The sequence below is a fragment of the Caloenas nicobarica genome, chromosome 2 (assembly GCF_036013445.1).
Source record: "Caloenas nicobarica isolate bCalNic1 chromosome 2, bCalNic1.hap1, whole genome shotgun sequence".
NCBI classification, from domain to species: Eukaryota; Metazoa; Chordata; class Aves; order Columbiformes; family Columbidae; genus Caloenas; species Caloenas nicobarica.
In genome coordinates, this window is record NC_088246.1 from 1,041,233 (window position 1) to 1,053,736 (window position 12,504).

At 50.7% G+C, this 12,504-nt stretch overlaps 1 protein-coding gene across 4 annotated transcripts in view; it reads right to left on the bottom strand.

The window, feature by feature from the left end:
• DHX30 (DExH-box helicase 30) overlaps window positions 1–12,504 on the bottom strand; it is a 36,618-nt gene that overhangs the window by 5,206 nt on the left and 18,908 nt on the right. For all 4 annotated transcript variants that reach the window (XM_065629459.1, XM_065629457.1, XM_065629456.1 and 1 more), the window contains 9 exons: window positions 11,638–11,764; window positions 10,743–10,892; window positions 9,827–9,979; window positions 5,529–6,350; window positions 4,186–4,264; window positions 3,291–3,395; window positions 2,051–2,226; window positions 638–844; window positions 174–255 (listed from right to left, as the gene is read on the bottom strand). In XM_065629459.1, the coding sequence (XP_065485531.1) occupies window positions 174–255; window positions 638–844; window positions 2,051–2,226; window positions 3,291–3,395; window positions 4,186–4,264; window positions 5,529–6,350; window positions 9,827–9,979; window positions 10,743–10,892; window positions 11,638–11,764 (1,901 nt within the window). The remainder of the gene's footprint in view (window positions 1–173; window positions 256–637; window positions 845–2,050; window positions 2,227–3,290; window positions 3,396–4,185; window positions 4,265–5,528; window positions 6,351–9,826; window positions 9,980–10,742; window positions 10,893–11,637; window positions 11,765–12,504) is intronic.

The window sequence follows — 12,504 nt, forward strand, 5'->3', positions numbered from 1 at the left end:
TGGGAAATAGCTCTGCAATGGGTACAGTTTGGGAAGTCCCCATCAGCTGCCATCCCCATGTAGGGACAATCCTGCCCAGTTTGTCCCACAGGATCCCATGCCAACTCCTGCTTCCCATGTCTAAACAGCAAACGCATTTCCATCACACACACCACGACACAGCATTTGCTCACCGATCTCCTGCAGCAAGATCACTGCTTCATCCACGGCTTTGATATCAGGGCTGTCCAGAGCCTTGGAGAGGAATTCCACTGCCTGCGACACAGCGGGGAGGGGGGAAAGAGGGAAAAAAGGGGATGTTTCCCATCTGGGAGCGTGGGAGAGCCCTGAGGAGCCCACTGCCCTGCCCCAGGCTGCAACACAGTTCCCTCCTCATTTGCCTCCAGGGATGTGAGCTCAGCCCTCTCTGTTCTTGCAGAGTCTTTCAGACACACTTTGTAATTTAAGTAATCTATACATTTCCTGGTCTTAACATCCCTAGGCAGCACTGCATTTAGGAAATACTAAAGAGTCATGAGCATGTTGGGATTTTCCTGCTCGTGTCTGAGGTCAAATGACGTCTCCGGAACAAGCACCCGGCAGGTCACAGCCCGCTGGTTCAGTCGCCTGCAGTTCTGCAGGCATGTGCTATGCTTACCGTTTTCTCCGGCATGTGGATCTTGGCCTGAACCACCAGGTTCTCCAGCGGGGTGCGCAGGATCTCTGGAACCTGGTAGGTTGGCATCTTGTCCAGGCGGCTGCGAGGGAAGAGGTGATAGGCAAATCCCGACTGACAGCGGCCAGCACGCCCTCGCCTCTGCACCACGTTCGACTTGGACACCCACACCGTTTCCAAGCAGGACACCTAGGAGGAGAGGGATTAGGCACGAATCCTCGCACGGCTGTTTGTCCTCTTTAAATGCAGCTTTTCATCCAGACCTCAGGAACTCCTCACAACTGACCAACAATCCTGCTGAAGGGCAAGAGAAGCTTTTTCCTCCCTCCTGCATCCTGCAATGCCGGTCTCTAGTGAGCAGCAGCGCACGGATGAGACGCTGATGCTGTCTGCTGGATCCCTGCCCCGGCTCCACAGCACAAAGATGCCAGCAGAGCGCGGCCCCTGCATCCCCCACGCCAGCCCTGCCATGTGCCAGCACTGGCACCGCACGGTCTGCACCACGAGATGAACCAGGTTAGAACTGGGCAAATGTGAAAGGGTTGGGTTTAAACTACAACTGTTCCGAGGTATGAGTCACCACCTGGCCCTGTTCTGGCACAGGGAGGCGAAGGGGCAAGAGTGTGGAAATCACAGTGTGGTTTGTGTTGGAGGGCCCTTCCCAGCTCCCCCAGTGCCCCCCCTGCCATGAGCAGGGACATCTGCACCAGCTCAGGTTGCTCAGAGCCTTGTCCAGCCTGGCCTGGGATGTCTCCAGGGATGGGGCATCCACCACCTCTCTGGGTGACCCGTTCCAGTGCCTCAGCACCCTCCTAGGGAAGAATTTCTTCCAAGAGCAGCAGTGGCACAGCTGCCTTCCTGTTGTTAAAGAATTGCAGGCACAAAACCCTTCACGGGGCCCAACACCACCAGCAACATGGCCTGAGAACAGTGTAAAACTGTTCCCCCCCATAAAGATGACCAACAAGCTGAGGCACTGGGGTCAAGATAGCTTCAAATACGAGCAGTTTATGATGAAATAAAAGACAGAAAGCAAACAGAAAAACTACAGATGTTAGATGGTGTAACAGGGAGATGGGAAGGGAGCAGGATTTGCCTTAAATTTCGTAGAATCATAGAATCGTTTTGGTTGGAAAAGACCCTCAAGATCATCTTTGAAGACACCAGACTTCTGCCTGTTCAGCAGAAGTTGATGGGGAGCCTGGTAAGGGCAAAGACTCACTGAATGGGGACAGAGCGTGTGGCTCATCAAACGGGGACATAGCACCAGTGCCCCAGAGACCAAAAGGAAAGCAGCTCTATCACCCAATTAACAGCATGTCAGGTGTTCCTCTGAAAAGATCCATTAGCTCCAGCACGCCCCAAACGCACTCAGAGGCAAGAACGCAGCAGTACCTTGGTCTTTAGGTCGTAGCGTTCCTCCTTGTGCGTGCCGCTGTCCACCACGTGGACGATGTCGTTGATGGTGATGGAGGTCTCGGCGATGTTGGTGGCCAGGACAATCTTCCTGACACCAGGAGGAGGCCGCTGGAAGATGTTTTGCTGGTCCATCATGGGGATATTGGAGTGCACTAGGAGATAAAAACCAGTCAAGTCCTGCCCTGCTGAGCAGTACGAGGCCAGAGTGGGCAGAGGTCCTCAGCCCTCTTGTACCATCACCTCTCGCTTCCAGAAATGGGGGACAGGGCTGGGGACACCACTTGTTACGCTGACAGGCATTGTCAGGGGTTTCCTGCCAGCCAGACCACAGGAAAAATCTGCCACCCATCATTAGGGAAGGTCTCGTTTCAGTTGTTTCAACCGATGGCTCAACATCAGCAGGAGCTGGGATCACCTCCCACCCTCGCGAGGTTAACGGCACCACCAGAACATCCCTGCACCCCAAGCACAAGTCCCACGCCCTCCCACAGTCCCCGCTTTGCAAAAGATGTGCGAGGCAGGGAATGGGGTATCTTCACCATCCTTTGGTTTCACTTGGTCAAAAATGGTTATCAGCAAGAGCCCGTAATTCCTCTGTATTATATTCGCCCTGTTATAGATCAGTGATGCAGAAAATTCCCTGCAGCCGCACAGAGCAGCAGGGGAGCACAAGAACATGCAGATGCACAAAACACCTGCATTTATTAGCAACTGAGCTGCTCCAAGTTGTGCTCCTAGCTGGCCTTATTTGACATTGAATAAGGAAAACTGTTAAAAACCAAGCAAACCCAAATAAACCCTCCCCAAAAATCGTACAGCCTTGCAGACTAATACTGGCTTTTGTTATAAATTTCCTTCCTGGGATGGAGAATGTTAAATTCACTAATGAAAGCTGAGCTACAGAGTGGATGTCATCCCACAAAACAGGGCTGGAAGATCTTTTCTAGGTAGGCTCAGCACGCAGCTGCCGCAATGCCAAATTGAGCAGTTTCTTCCTCACCTAATTCTGAGCTGCTGGAGACAAACAGGAAGCCAGTTTGTTTGATCACATACGGGTTTGGATGGCCTCTGCTAGGAGGAGTTATTTGTGCTTAACACACACAGTTACACAAAAAGTACAGATATCGGAGTGTACAAGCTTGCTCTGTATCAGAACAACAGCTGCAGCGGCTCCTCAAGCCAAGCGGCCTGTCTGTTCCCCCAAATCCCGTCTCACCTGGCAGGACGAGGTACCGGCTGTTCTGGGATCCCAGCGTCTCCAGCAGACGCTGCTGCACCCCTTTGATCTCCTGCCAGCCAGGGAGGAAGCACAGGATCCCACCTGGAACGGAGCAGGACGTAAGAATGAGCAGCCTGGAAATCCAGGAACTTTTCCTCAGCTGGAGACACAGGAACTGCTTCTGCTGCCCAGACATGACACCCGTTATTTCCCCAAGTCCACAGCAACCTTTTAGCCCAAGAAACTCAAAGAAAAGCAGAGTCCAGGTCAGTGATGACCCTGCCAGCTGATCGCTAAGGAAACTCACATCATATTTATCGTGAACTAATGAGATACAGCCACTATGGAAAGTGCGACTCAGGGGAACATTTGTCTACACTTCATACCCACTATGCTGTATCTGCTTCTATGAGCTCATTAGGGCAAGGTTTTAAAGCCAGGAAGAAACCAGGTTAGCCATAGTTGGAGGGTGAATACCTCTGCTAGCTTTGAAACACTTAAAACTCTTCAAAGTCATCTGAGAATCCTGCCTTAGTCACAAAAACATCACCTCCCAGGCAAAGATATTTAACCAGGATGAGTCTCCAGTACAGAAAAATGACTAAATTGTGCAGCACAAGGTTGCAAACGCTGGAGCACAGAAAAGTCGTGTCCTTCGCCCCAGAAACAGCTGTACCCCAGGTCACTGAGGAGTCTGATTTTGTTTCCAAAGACTCAGAATTAGCTCACACCACAGGGCTCTAGACCACTCAGTTCAACTGGAATTCAGGGTGGCCTTGCTAAGCTCAGCTCAGCTCAGCATCATGTTTTCTCTGCAAAAGGTCTGGGCTCTCCACAGTTCACTTTCCCCCCCCAGCGAAAGGAAAGAGGAAGAGGACAAGGCAGAACCTACCTGGTTCTCCATGGGCATCAATCTGGAGCACGAGGTCGGTGATCAGATCAAGATCAAGGACACATTCGTCATCTGATTGCTGAATAAAAGAGCAGGACACATGCGGATAAATGAGTGGCAATCTCAGACAGCAGAAAAGCACACAGCCTCCCAGAGCATCTTCTGGAGAGAGCAAATGCCTGTACTCGGACTGTCTGCCCAGGCCCAGGAGCCAGGAACCTCTGGAGCCTGGTTTGGGCTCCATCTGCATCTGCTCTGGTCACAACTGCTGCCAGTTTCCTCTGCTGCGCAGGGAGGATATACAGTCCCTTTGCTGTTCTCCTGACTCGGAAGCTAACGGAGATTTGTGTACCTAACAAGTAAAAAAATTAACATGATGTTTTCGGGGACAAAACTGTGTCAGATGCACCTGGAACTTCAAATCCAGCAGGCACAGAGCAGCAGCTTTTGTATCTCTCAGTAATTTGGAACATATGTACCAGGCCAGCTTTAAATGTGCAGGTAAAAAAATACAGCCACAACAGAAACAGATTGCCCTGAAGGCAGCGGGATGCCCTTCTCAGCAAGTTTGTTGATGATACAGAACTGGGAGAAGTGGTTGATAGACCAGATAGTTGCTGAGCCACAGGGAGGGAACTCTGCAGGCTGGAGAAACGGGCTGACAGGTCCCAGTCCAGCAGGCTGCTCCAGGTGATCTCCAGAGGTTCCTGCCAACCTCAACAGTTCTGTGACTGCACAACCCACAACTGGGGTAAGACTCTCCACAGCAAAGGGTGCACGGCTGGAGGGAATTTTCCAGAGGAACAGTAAGACCAGTTGCAAAAAGCAGTCACCAGGGAATTCGGTCATGCAGGATGGTGAGCACGTGGGTAACAGACTGCTGTAAGCCATAACCATCCTCATCTTGGGTCAGGCTCACACAGAGCATGCGAATGTTCAACTCTGCAACTATTTATACACAGACAAGTACAATGAGCTGTCAGCTTACTCAAACATAAACAAACTCCACATTAAAGAGAGATAAAAGTAACTTAGACTCAAATATTAAGTCATCTTTATCCACAATATAATCAAAATACTCTGGGACTACTAAACTGGCTTTACCTCATAAGGGTTGAGGTGAGATTAAAGCTAAACAAACACTGTCCAACAGCCCCAGGAAGGACAGACCAGTTCCGGACCCAAACTCTCCCCTGCTGATATCACAGAATCACAGAATGTCCTGGGTTGGAAGGGCCCCACAAGGATCATCAAGTCCTGTCCCTGCACAGGACAACCCCAAAATGCCAGGAGTTGGTGCCTCACCTGAGGCACACAGCTCCACCACCGCGCTGCACACCCACCTTGATCTCGTAGTGCCGGTGTCGGTGCCGGCCCAGTTTGGCCAAGATCTCCTCCAGGTAGTACTCCTTCACCGGGTACATGAAACCCGGCACCTTGACCACAGGGCAATCCCCAAAGTAATGCGAGAAACGCTGATTGTCTCCCGTGGCGCTCATCAAGACCAGGCGCAGGTCGGGGTTGAGCTTCTGGATGCCTTTCAGCAGGATGAGCAGGAAATCGGTGTTGACGTCTCGCTCATGGACCTCATCGACCACGACGTGGCTGACGCCCTCCAGGCTGGGGTTCCCCTGCAGCTTGCGCAGCAGGATGCCCACGGTGCAGAAGAGCAGGGCTCCCCCTCGGGCAGGCGGCTTGCTCTCCAGTCGCACCTGGTAGCCCACGTTCTTCCTCATGTTGGGCCCCAACTCTTGTGCCACGCGCTGGGCCACCGAAATGGCGCTGATCCTCCTGGGCTGGGTGATGACGACGTTGCAGCGGGCGCCACGGCCCTCCAGGATGTAGTGTTCCAGCAGGAGCTGCGGGATCCTCGTAGTTTTCCCACAGCCCGTGTCTCCTGCTATTACCACCACGGGGTTCTGCTCGATGGCTGACAGGATGGTGTCCTTGTGAGGATCTACCGGCAGCGGGTGGCTCTCTTGCCACGAGGATCCTCTCCTTTTCCAGAGAGCCAGGAGGTTCTGGCTAAGGCGTACTTCCTCTGCTTCCAACATGGGTATATATGTCTTCCCCGTGATTGCGTCGCTTATTGCACCAGATTCCTTGCTCAGGTTCATCATGTCATCGGCAATCCGGGGCCTGGACTCCCTGATGTCCACGGGATACTGGGAGAAACAGAGAAAGTTGGCAGGGACAAAAAATTAGTAGCAGTCCTGAGAAGGGCAGAACCAAGTGCCTGGAACAGGCTCAGCCAGACCGGCTTTGCAGTGATCAATGTCTCTTCAGACTTTAAGTAACTCAGCCATTTATATTCCAAATTGAGGTTATTTAAGGTGAGAATTAATTTGGGCAGCTCCCTGCATTTTCCTCATTGCGTCCCTATTTTGAGAGAGGTATTAGCGGTGACGTCTGAACTGACAGGCACAAAACAGTAACTTAAGCTCTTCAAGTCAGTGGCTACAGCGCATGCAAGTGATGCAAGGGGCCCTCAAAGACGACTTTTGGAAACTATCAAGTTACACCACCACCCTTCTCTCGCTCAGGAAGCCCAGACACTTAACTGGCACAAAATGTAAGGGTTCAGCTAAGCCAGAAATATTCCATCTTGGCAAAAGAAAAAACAGAAGCCCCACATCCCACAGGAAGGCCTAACAGGAGCAACAATAGGTCAGGAATTGTCTAGATCACAAACCAAAGCATTGGTCCAGGTGTTTGCAGGATTAAAATTTCAGCTACAAATCAGTACTTTTGGATTCAGCCTTATTCAGAGCCACAAACCCACGCCTTCCACACACGGTGTGACAGCTCATGTGTGCGTAAGCACAGGAGGCTCCTTCAACATGCTGCCGTTTTTCTCACTTTTCTAACCCTTACAGCGGGTCATTCAGAAGTGGCTGCTGCTGTAGGCGCAGTCTTGGTTTTCACAGAATCACAGAATGTTAGGGATTGGAAGGGACCTCAAAAGATCATCTAGTCCAATCCCCCTGCCAGAGCAGGAACACCTAGGTGAGCTTACACAGGAAGGCGTCCAGGTGGGTTTTGAATGTCTCCAGAGAAGACGACTCCCCAACCTCCCTGGGCAGCCTGTTCCAGTGTTCCGTCACCCTGACTGAGAAGAAGTTTCTTCTCAAATTTAAGTGGAACCTCTTGTGTTCCAGCTTGAACCCATTACCCCTTGTCTTACTGTTGGTTGTCACCGAGAAGAGCCTGGCTCCATCCTCGTGACACCCACCCTTTATATATTTATAAACATTGATGAGGTCACCCCTCAGTCTCCTCTTCTCCAAGCTAAAGAGCCCCAGCTCCCTCAGCCTTTCCTCATAAGGGAGATGCTCCACTCCCTTCATCATCTTCATGGCCCTGCACTGGACTCTCTCCAGCAGTTCCCTGTCCTTCTTGAACTGAGGGGCCCAGAACTGGACACGATATTCCAGATGAGGTCTCACCAGGGCAGAGTAGAGGGGAAGGAGAACCTCTCTCGACCTACTAACCACCCCCTTCTAATACACCCCAGGATGCCTTCTTGGCCACAAGGGCCCAGTGCTGGCCCATGGTCATCCTGCTGTCCACCAGGACCCCCAGCTCCCTTTCCCCTACACTGCTCTCTAACAGGTCATTCCCCAACCTATACTGGAACCTGGGGTTGTTCCTGCCCAGATAAAAGACTCTACATTTTCCCTTGTTATATTTCATTAAATTTTTCCCCGCCCAACTCTCTAGCCTGTCCAGATCTCGCTGGATGGCAGCACGGCCTTCTGGCGTGTCAGCCACTCCTCCCAGCTTGGTGTCATCAGCAAACTTGCTGATAGTGCACTCAATTCCCTCATCCAAGTCGTTGATGAATATATTGAATAATATTGGTCCCAGAACTGACCCTTGAGGCACTCCACTAGATACAGGCCTCCAACCAGACTCCGCCCCATTGACCACGACTCTCTGGCTTCTCTCCTTCAGCCAGTTTGCAGTCCACCTCACTACCTCATCGTCCAGTCCACACTTCCTCAGTTTTGCCGTGAGGATGCTGTGGGAGACGGTGTCAAATGCTTTGCTGAAGTCAAGGTAGACCACATCCACTGCTCTGCCATCGTCAATCCACCTTGTTACGTCTTCATAAAAGGCTATGAGGTTGGTCAAGCACGACTTCCCCTTGGTGAAGCCATGTTGACTGTCCCTGATGACCCTCTTATCCTTGATATGTCTTAAGATGGCACCAAGGATAAGGTGTTCCATCACTTTCCCAGGGATGGAGGTGAGGCTGACCGGTCTATAGTTGCCCGGGTCCTCCTTCTTGCCCTTTCTGAAGACCAGAGTGACATTTGCTTTCCTCCAGTCCTCAGGTACCTCTCCCGTTTCCCAAGACTTGGCAAAGATGACGGAGAGTGGTCCAGTAATGACTTCAGCCAGCTCCCTCAGCACCCGCCGGTGCATCCCATCTGGACCCATGGATTTATGGATGTCCAGATTGCTTAACTCGTCCCTAACCCAGTCCTCATTAACTGAGGCAAACTCCTCCATTGCTCTGCCTTCCTCTGGGGCCTCAGGAGTACAGGGCTCCTCAGGACAGCCTCCGGCAGAGTAGACAGAGACAAAGGCGGCATTCAGTAATTGTGCCTTCTCTGTATCTTCTGTCACCAGGGCACCCACCCCGTTCATCAGTGGGCCTACACTGCCTCTGGTGTTAGTTTTATCTGCCATGTATTTGAAGAAGCTCTGCTGTCCTTGACCCCTCTTGCCAGGTTTAACTCTAAGGAGGCCTTAGCTTTCCTAGTTGCCTCCCTACATCCTTTAACAGCAGCCTTATATTCTTCCCAAGTGGCTAGCCCCTCCTTCCATGATTTGTAAACCCTCCTCTTCCACTTGAGTTTGCCCAGCAGTTCCCTGTTTAACCACGCAGGTCTCCTGGCTCCCCTCCTTGACTTCCTACGTGTCGGGATGCACTGATCTTGAGTTTTCTAGGACATTCACTACTGCTTCCTTTATGGTAGCTATAAGATGCTGTAAAGGTCGCCTGAGATCTTTCTTGTTCAGGCTCAAGAGTACTATTGCATTAGTGACTTGCCAGCTTCCAAACATGGGCATGATTTTCAGTGACTTCAGTAAGATACACACATTTGTACCTGAGCTCTGCTCAGCCTCACCTTGGTGACAACTCCTGCCCTGACAGTGAGCGCTCCTAAGGAACCCTGTCCCAGCTCCCATGGGTGTCTGTCCACCAGGACGAGGGATCTCCTGGGTGAAAGCACCAGCAGGTGCCCAGGGACCTGCACCCACCGCTGATGTACGATTTATAAGGCACTCCTAAGGGAAACATGCATGTACCGACACCTGGTCCTTGTAAAGCTACAAGCAGAGGCTAAAAGACCCAAGCCCTGCACAAGGCACCATTCCTAAGCCTACAAAGGAGGCTATCGGCAAGCCAAAACCGCACTCTGCAACATCCCCAAAGCCAAATAAGGCAGACAAGTGTCACAGAAAGGCTCTCCCTTCCCCCAAGGTCAGCAGAGACTGATCAGTTTTTGTGGCAAACTATCAAGCCATGAATTCCCTCAGCGTTTTGACATGAAGCTCTCAACCTACATGCAATTCTTGATGTTAAACGAGCTCAGCCAAAGGTGTTCTCAGAGAGCTGAGCAAGCCTTACGTGGTTCAGGTAGTTCTCGATCTTGCGCAGAGTCGCTTCGGGGACTTTGATGTGGCAGGGTTTCCTCTGGTTCTCCCCAAGCTCCCGGAGCGATGTCATGTTGTACATCGCGTGGCTGAGGGGGTTGTTGTTCTTGTCCACCAAGCCGAGGCTCTGCAAAGGAAGAGGTGAACACCACTATCAGACGAGACTGCTGCATACAAAGCGCTGGTGTGGAGGGCACACAGGTCCCATATGTTCAGCTAGGTTAAGTTTTTACCCCACATCCCAAATCCATCACTTCCTACTTTTGCCACAGCAAGAAACAAGATGTGATCCCACCTCAGCTCTAGTGAAACGGGCACACTGGAGCCAACTGCTACCCGGCACCAACACAACGCTCACAAAAGCTTTAACAGACCCATCAGAGAAACAGCAGCCACAATCATATCTGATAAAAATCTCTTGCAAGTGCCGTTCACACTCTTGCTGTGGTTCTGGTATGTTGTGGTAATTCAATAAGTCCTGCACTATTTTCTTGGACTTCTCTGCTGACTCTAGAGTCTGCAGCAAAACTATCGCAGCAACATTTCTGGATTAGTCCTCCAACAAGAAGGGGAAGATGATGTGTCCTAGTAGACATCAGCAAAGTGGCCAAGAGAACAGGCTAACGCTTCCAGGGCGATCCCCACACATCATTTATTGAGGGCTCAAAATGCGCACAGCCGCCTTCAAGGGCTCACCACAAATCAGAGGGGTACAACAGCAGTTGGGACTGGATCTGACAGTTCAGAAATACGTGTTTATTGAACATGAAATCAAAGATCAGAAAGTTTCAGGCATCACCCCACTGGGCTCAAAGAGTGTAAGTCAGGTGCAAGGAGCCTCTATTTGATGCATTAGATGTGGGTGGGATGCAGGAGCCACGTGCACTTACCTTAAGCTTCTGACAGGCCAGCGCCGCCGCTTTGTTTTCTGCCTCCACCTTGCGACGGCCCTTGGCAGCAAAAGTCATGGGGCAGGGCCAGCGCAGCGTGAGCTTGCAGATCTTGGTCTTGGTGCCTACCGTACGGAACTGCATGTATTCCTGAAAGGTGTAAAATCAACATCAGACTGGGGGAGGTGTTAAGAGCTTACATAATTAGACAGGCATTTTCAAACGCACCTCAATATTTCTAAGCAGAGCTTAAATTGTTGGGGTTTTATTTTTGTTTGTTGGGGTTTTTTTGTTTGCTTCGGGGTTTTTTGTTTGTTTGGATTTTTTTAAACAGTGCACTAGAATGGGTTTACTGCACAGAATTCCACCTCCCAAGGCACTGCATAAGCAGAAGCCACAGCAGACAGCTGCATGGAGAATGCCACCGGGCGCCTATGGGGTGGAGCGCGGTTCCTGTTTGCCGAGTGCGTGAGGTCTGGAAGGGAGGTGGGTGACACACCAAAGAGGAGGATTACTGGATACTGGCAAGAACCAAGTTATGGAAAGATTTCGTCAGCACAGAAATTACACATTGCTCCAAGTAACACAAACTTGTGTTTGATGCAGATATATGGGGAAATGCAAACCTATCATCTTAGAAAATATTCTCCTTCATTCAGACGGCAGCTCCTCTATTGCCCTGGCCTCAGGTAACAACATTCCTCACGCTTCTAATACAACATTTCCTCAATTCTCACCACAAAGTCTTTGCCTTGCTCTTCAGGCTGATTTTTCTAGGCCTAGTTTTAACTTCCTTTCTCTCCCCAGTTCTCAACAGTCCCAAAAAAACACATCCAAAGTGATTCCAGTTGGATCTCTGAGCTTCACCCCTGGCAGGGCTCAGACAGCATCTTACCTTGACTGTGGAGGAAGAGGTTGCAATCTGAATCACTTGGGCCAGGAGGTTTTTGGGAAGCGGGAACTGCGTCAGGGCACGGATGGCAGTGTTGTCGTCTGTCATTTCAATGGAGCTCCCTCCTCGGCTAGGTGGAAAATGAGAACACTTTCATGTACAAATATCCACTCCGTGTGCTCAGACCCACCTCACTTCAGGTCTGAAACTGAGCAGTTAAAGGCACAGATAATTTTGGTCATCTGAAAAGTCAAGCTGTACCTTGCTACTAAAATCTGTCAGTCACAGAACAATCTCCCAGCCCAGTAAAGCCACCTACTATAAAGCAATCAAACCTTTACACTGGCACTACAAAGCAGACAGCATCAACAGATTTAATAAATAACTAACTCTGATGTCTAAACCATGTCTAACCAAAGAACATTCCTAAAAATGACCACTACCAGGTCCTTATTGATCTTGCTCCTGTTGACTATTAAAAATCAAAGATTTGTGCTCATAAAATATTAAGTCAAGCTAGCAACCATGGGGATGAAAATTAGCTGATTTAAGGTCGCTCTCAAAACCAGAGTGGTCAAAAACCAGCTTAAGTGCACATGCCCAGTTTCTGGGAATGGAAATCCCTTTAGGCACAGAAGAAGAAATGCAGGTAACGAGTGGGCAGCAGCCTGTCCAAAGGGCAACACTTTGGAGAAGATGCCTGTGCGTTCACTTGTGCTGACAGCTGGGCACAAGCCCAGGCTGCCTCGCTATTGCTCGCATAGAGAACAGAACCGCAGTCAGCGTTTAGCCCATCTAAAGACCGCACCAGCAAGGTGGGAAGCTGCAGCTCAGCTGTGAGGAACCGCAGGGGTCCATGAGCTAAAACCA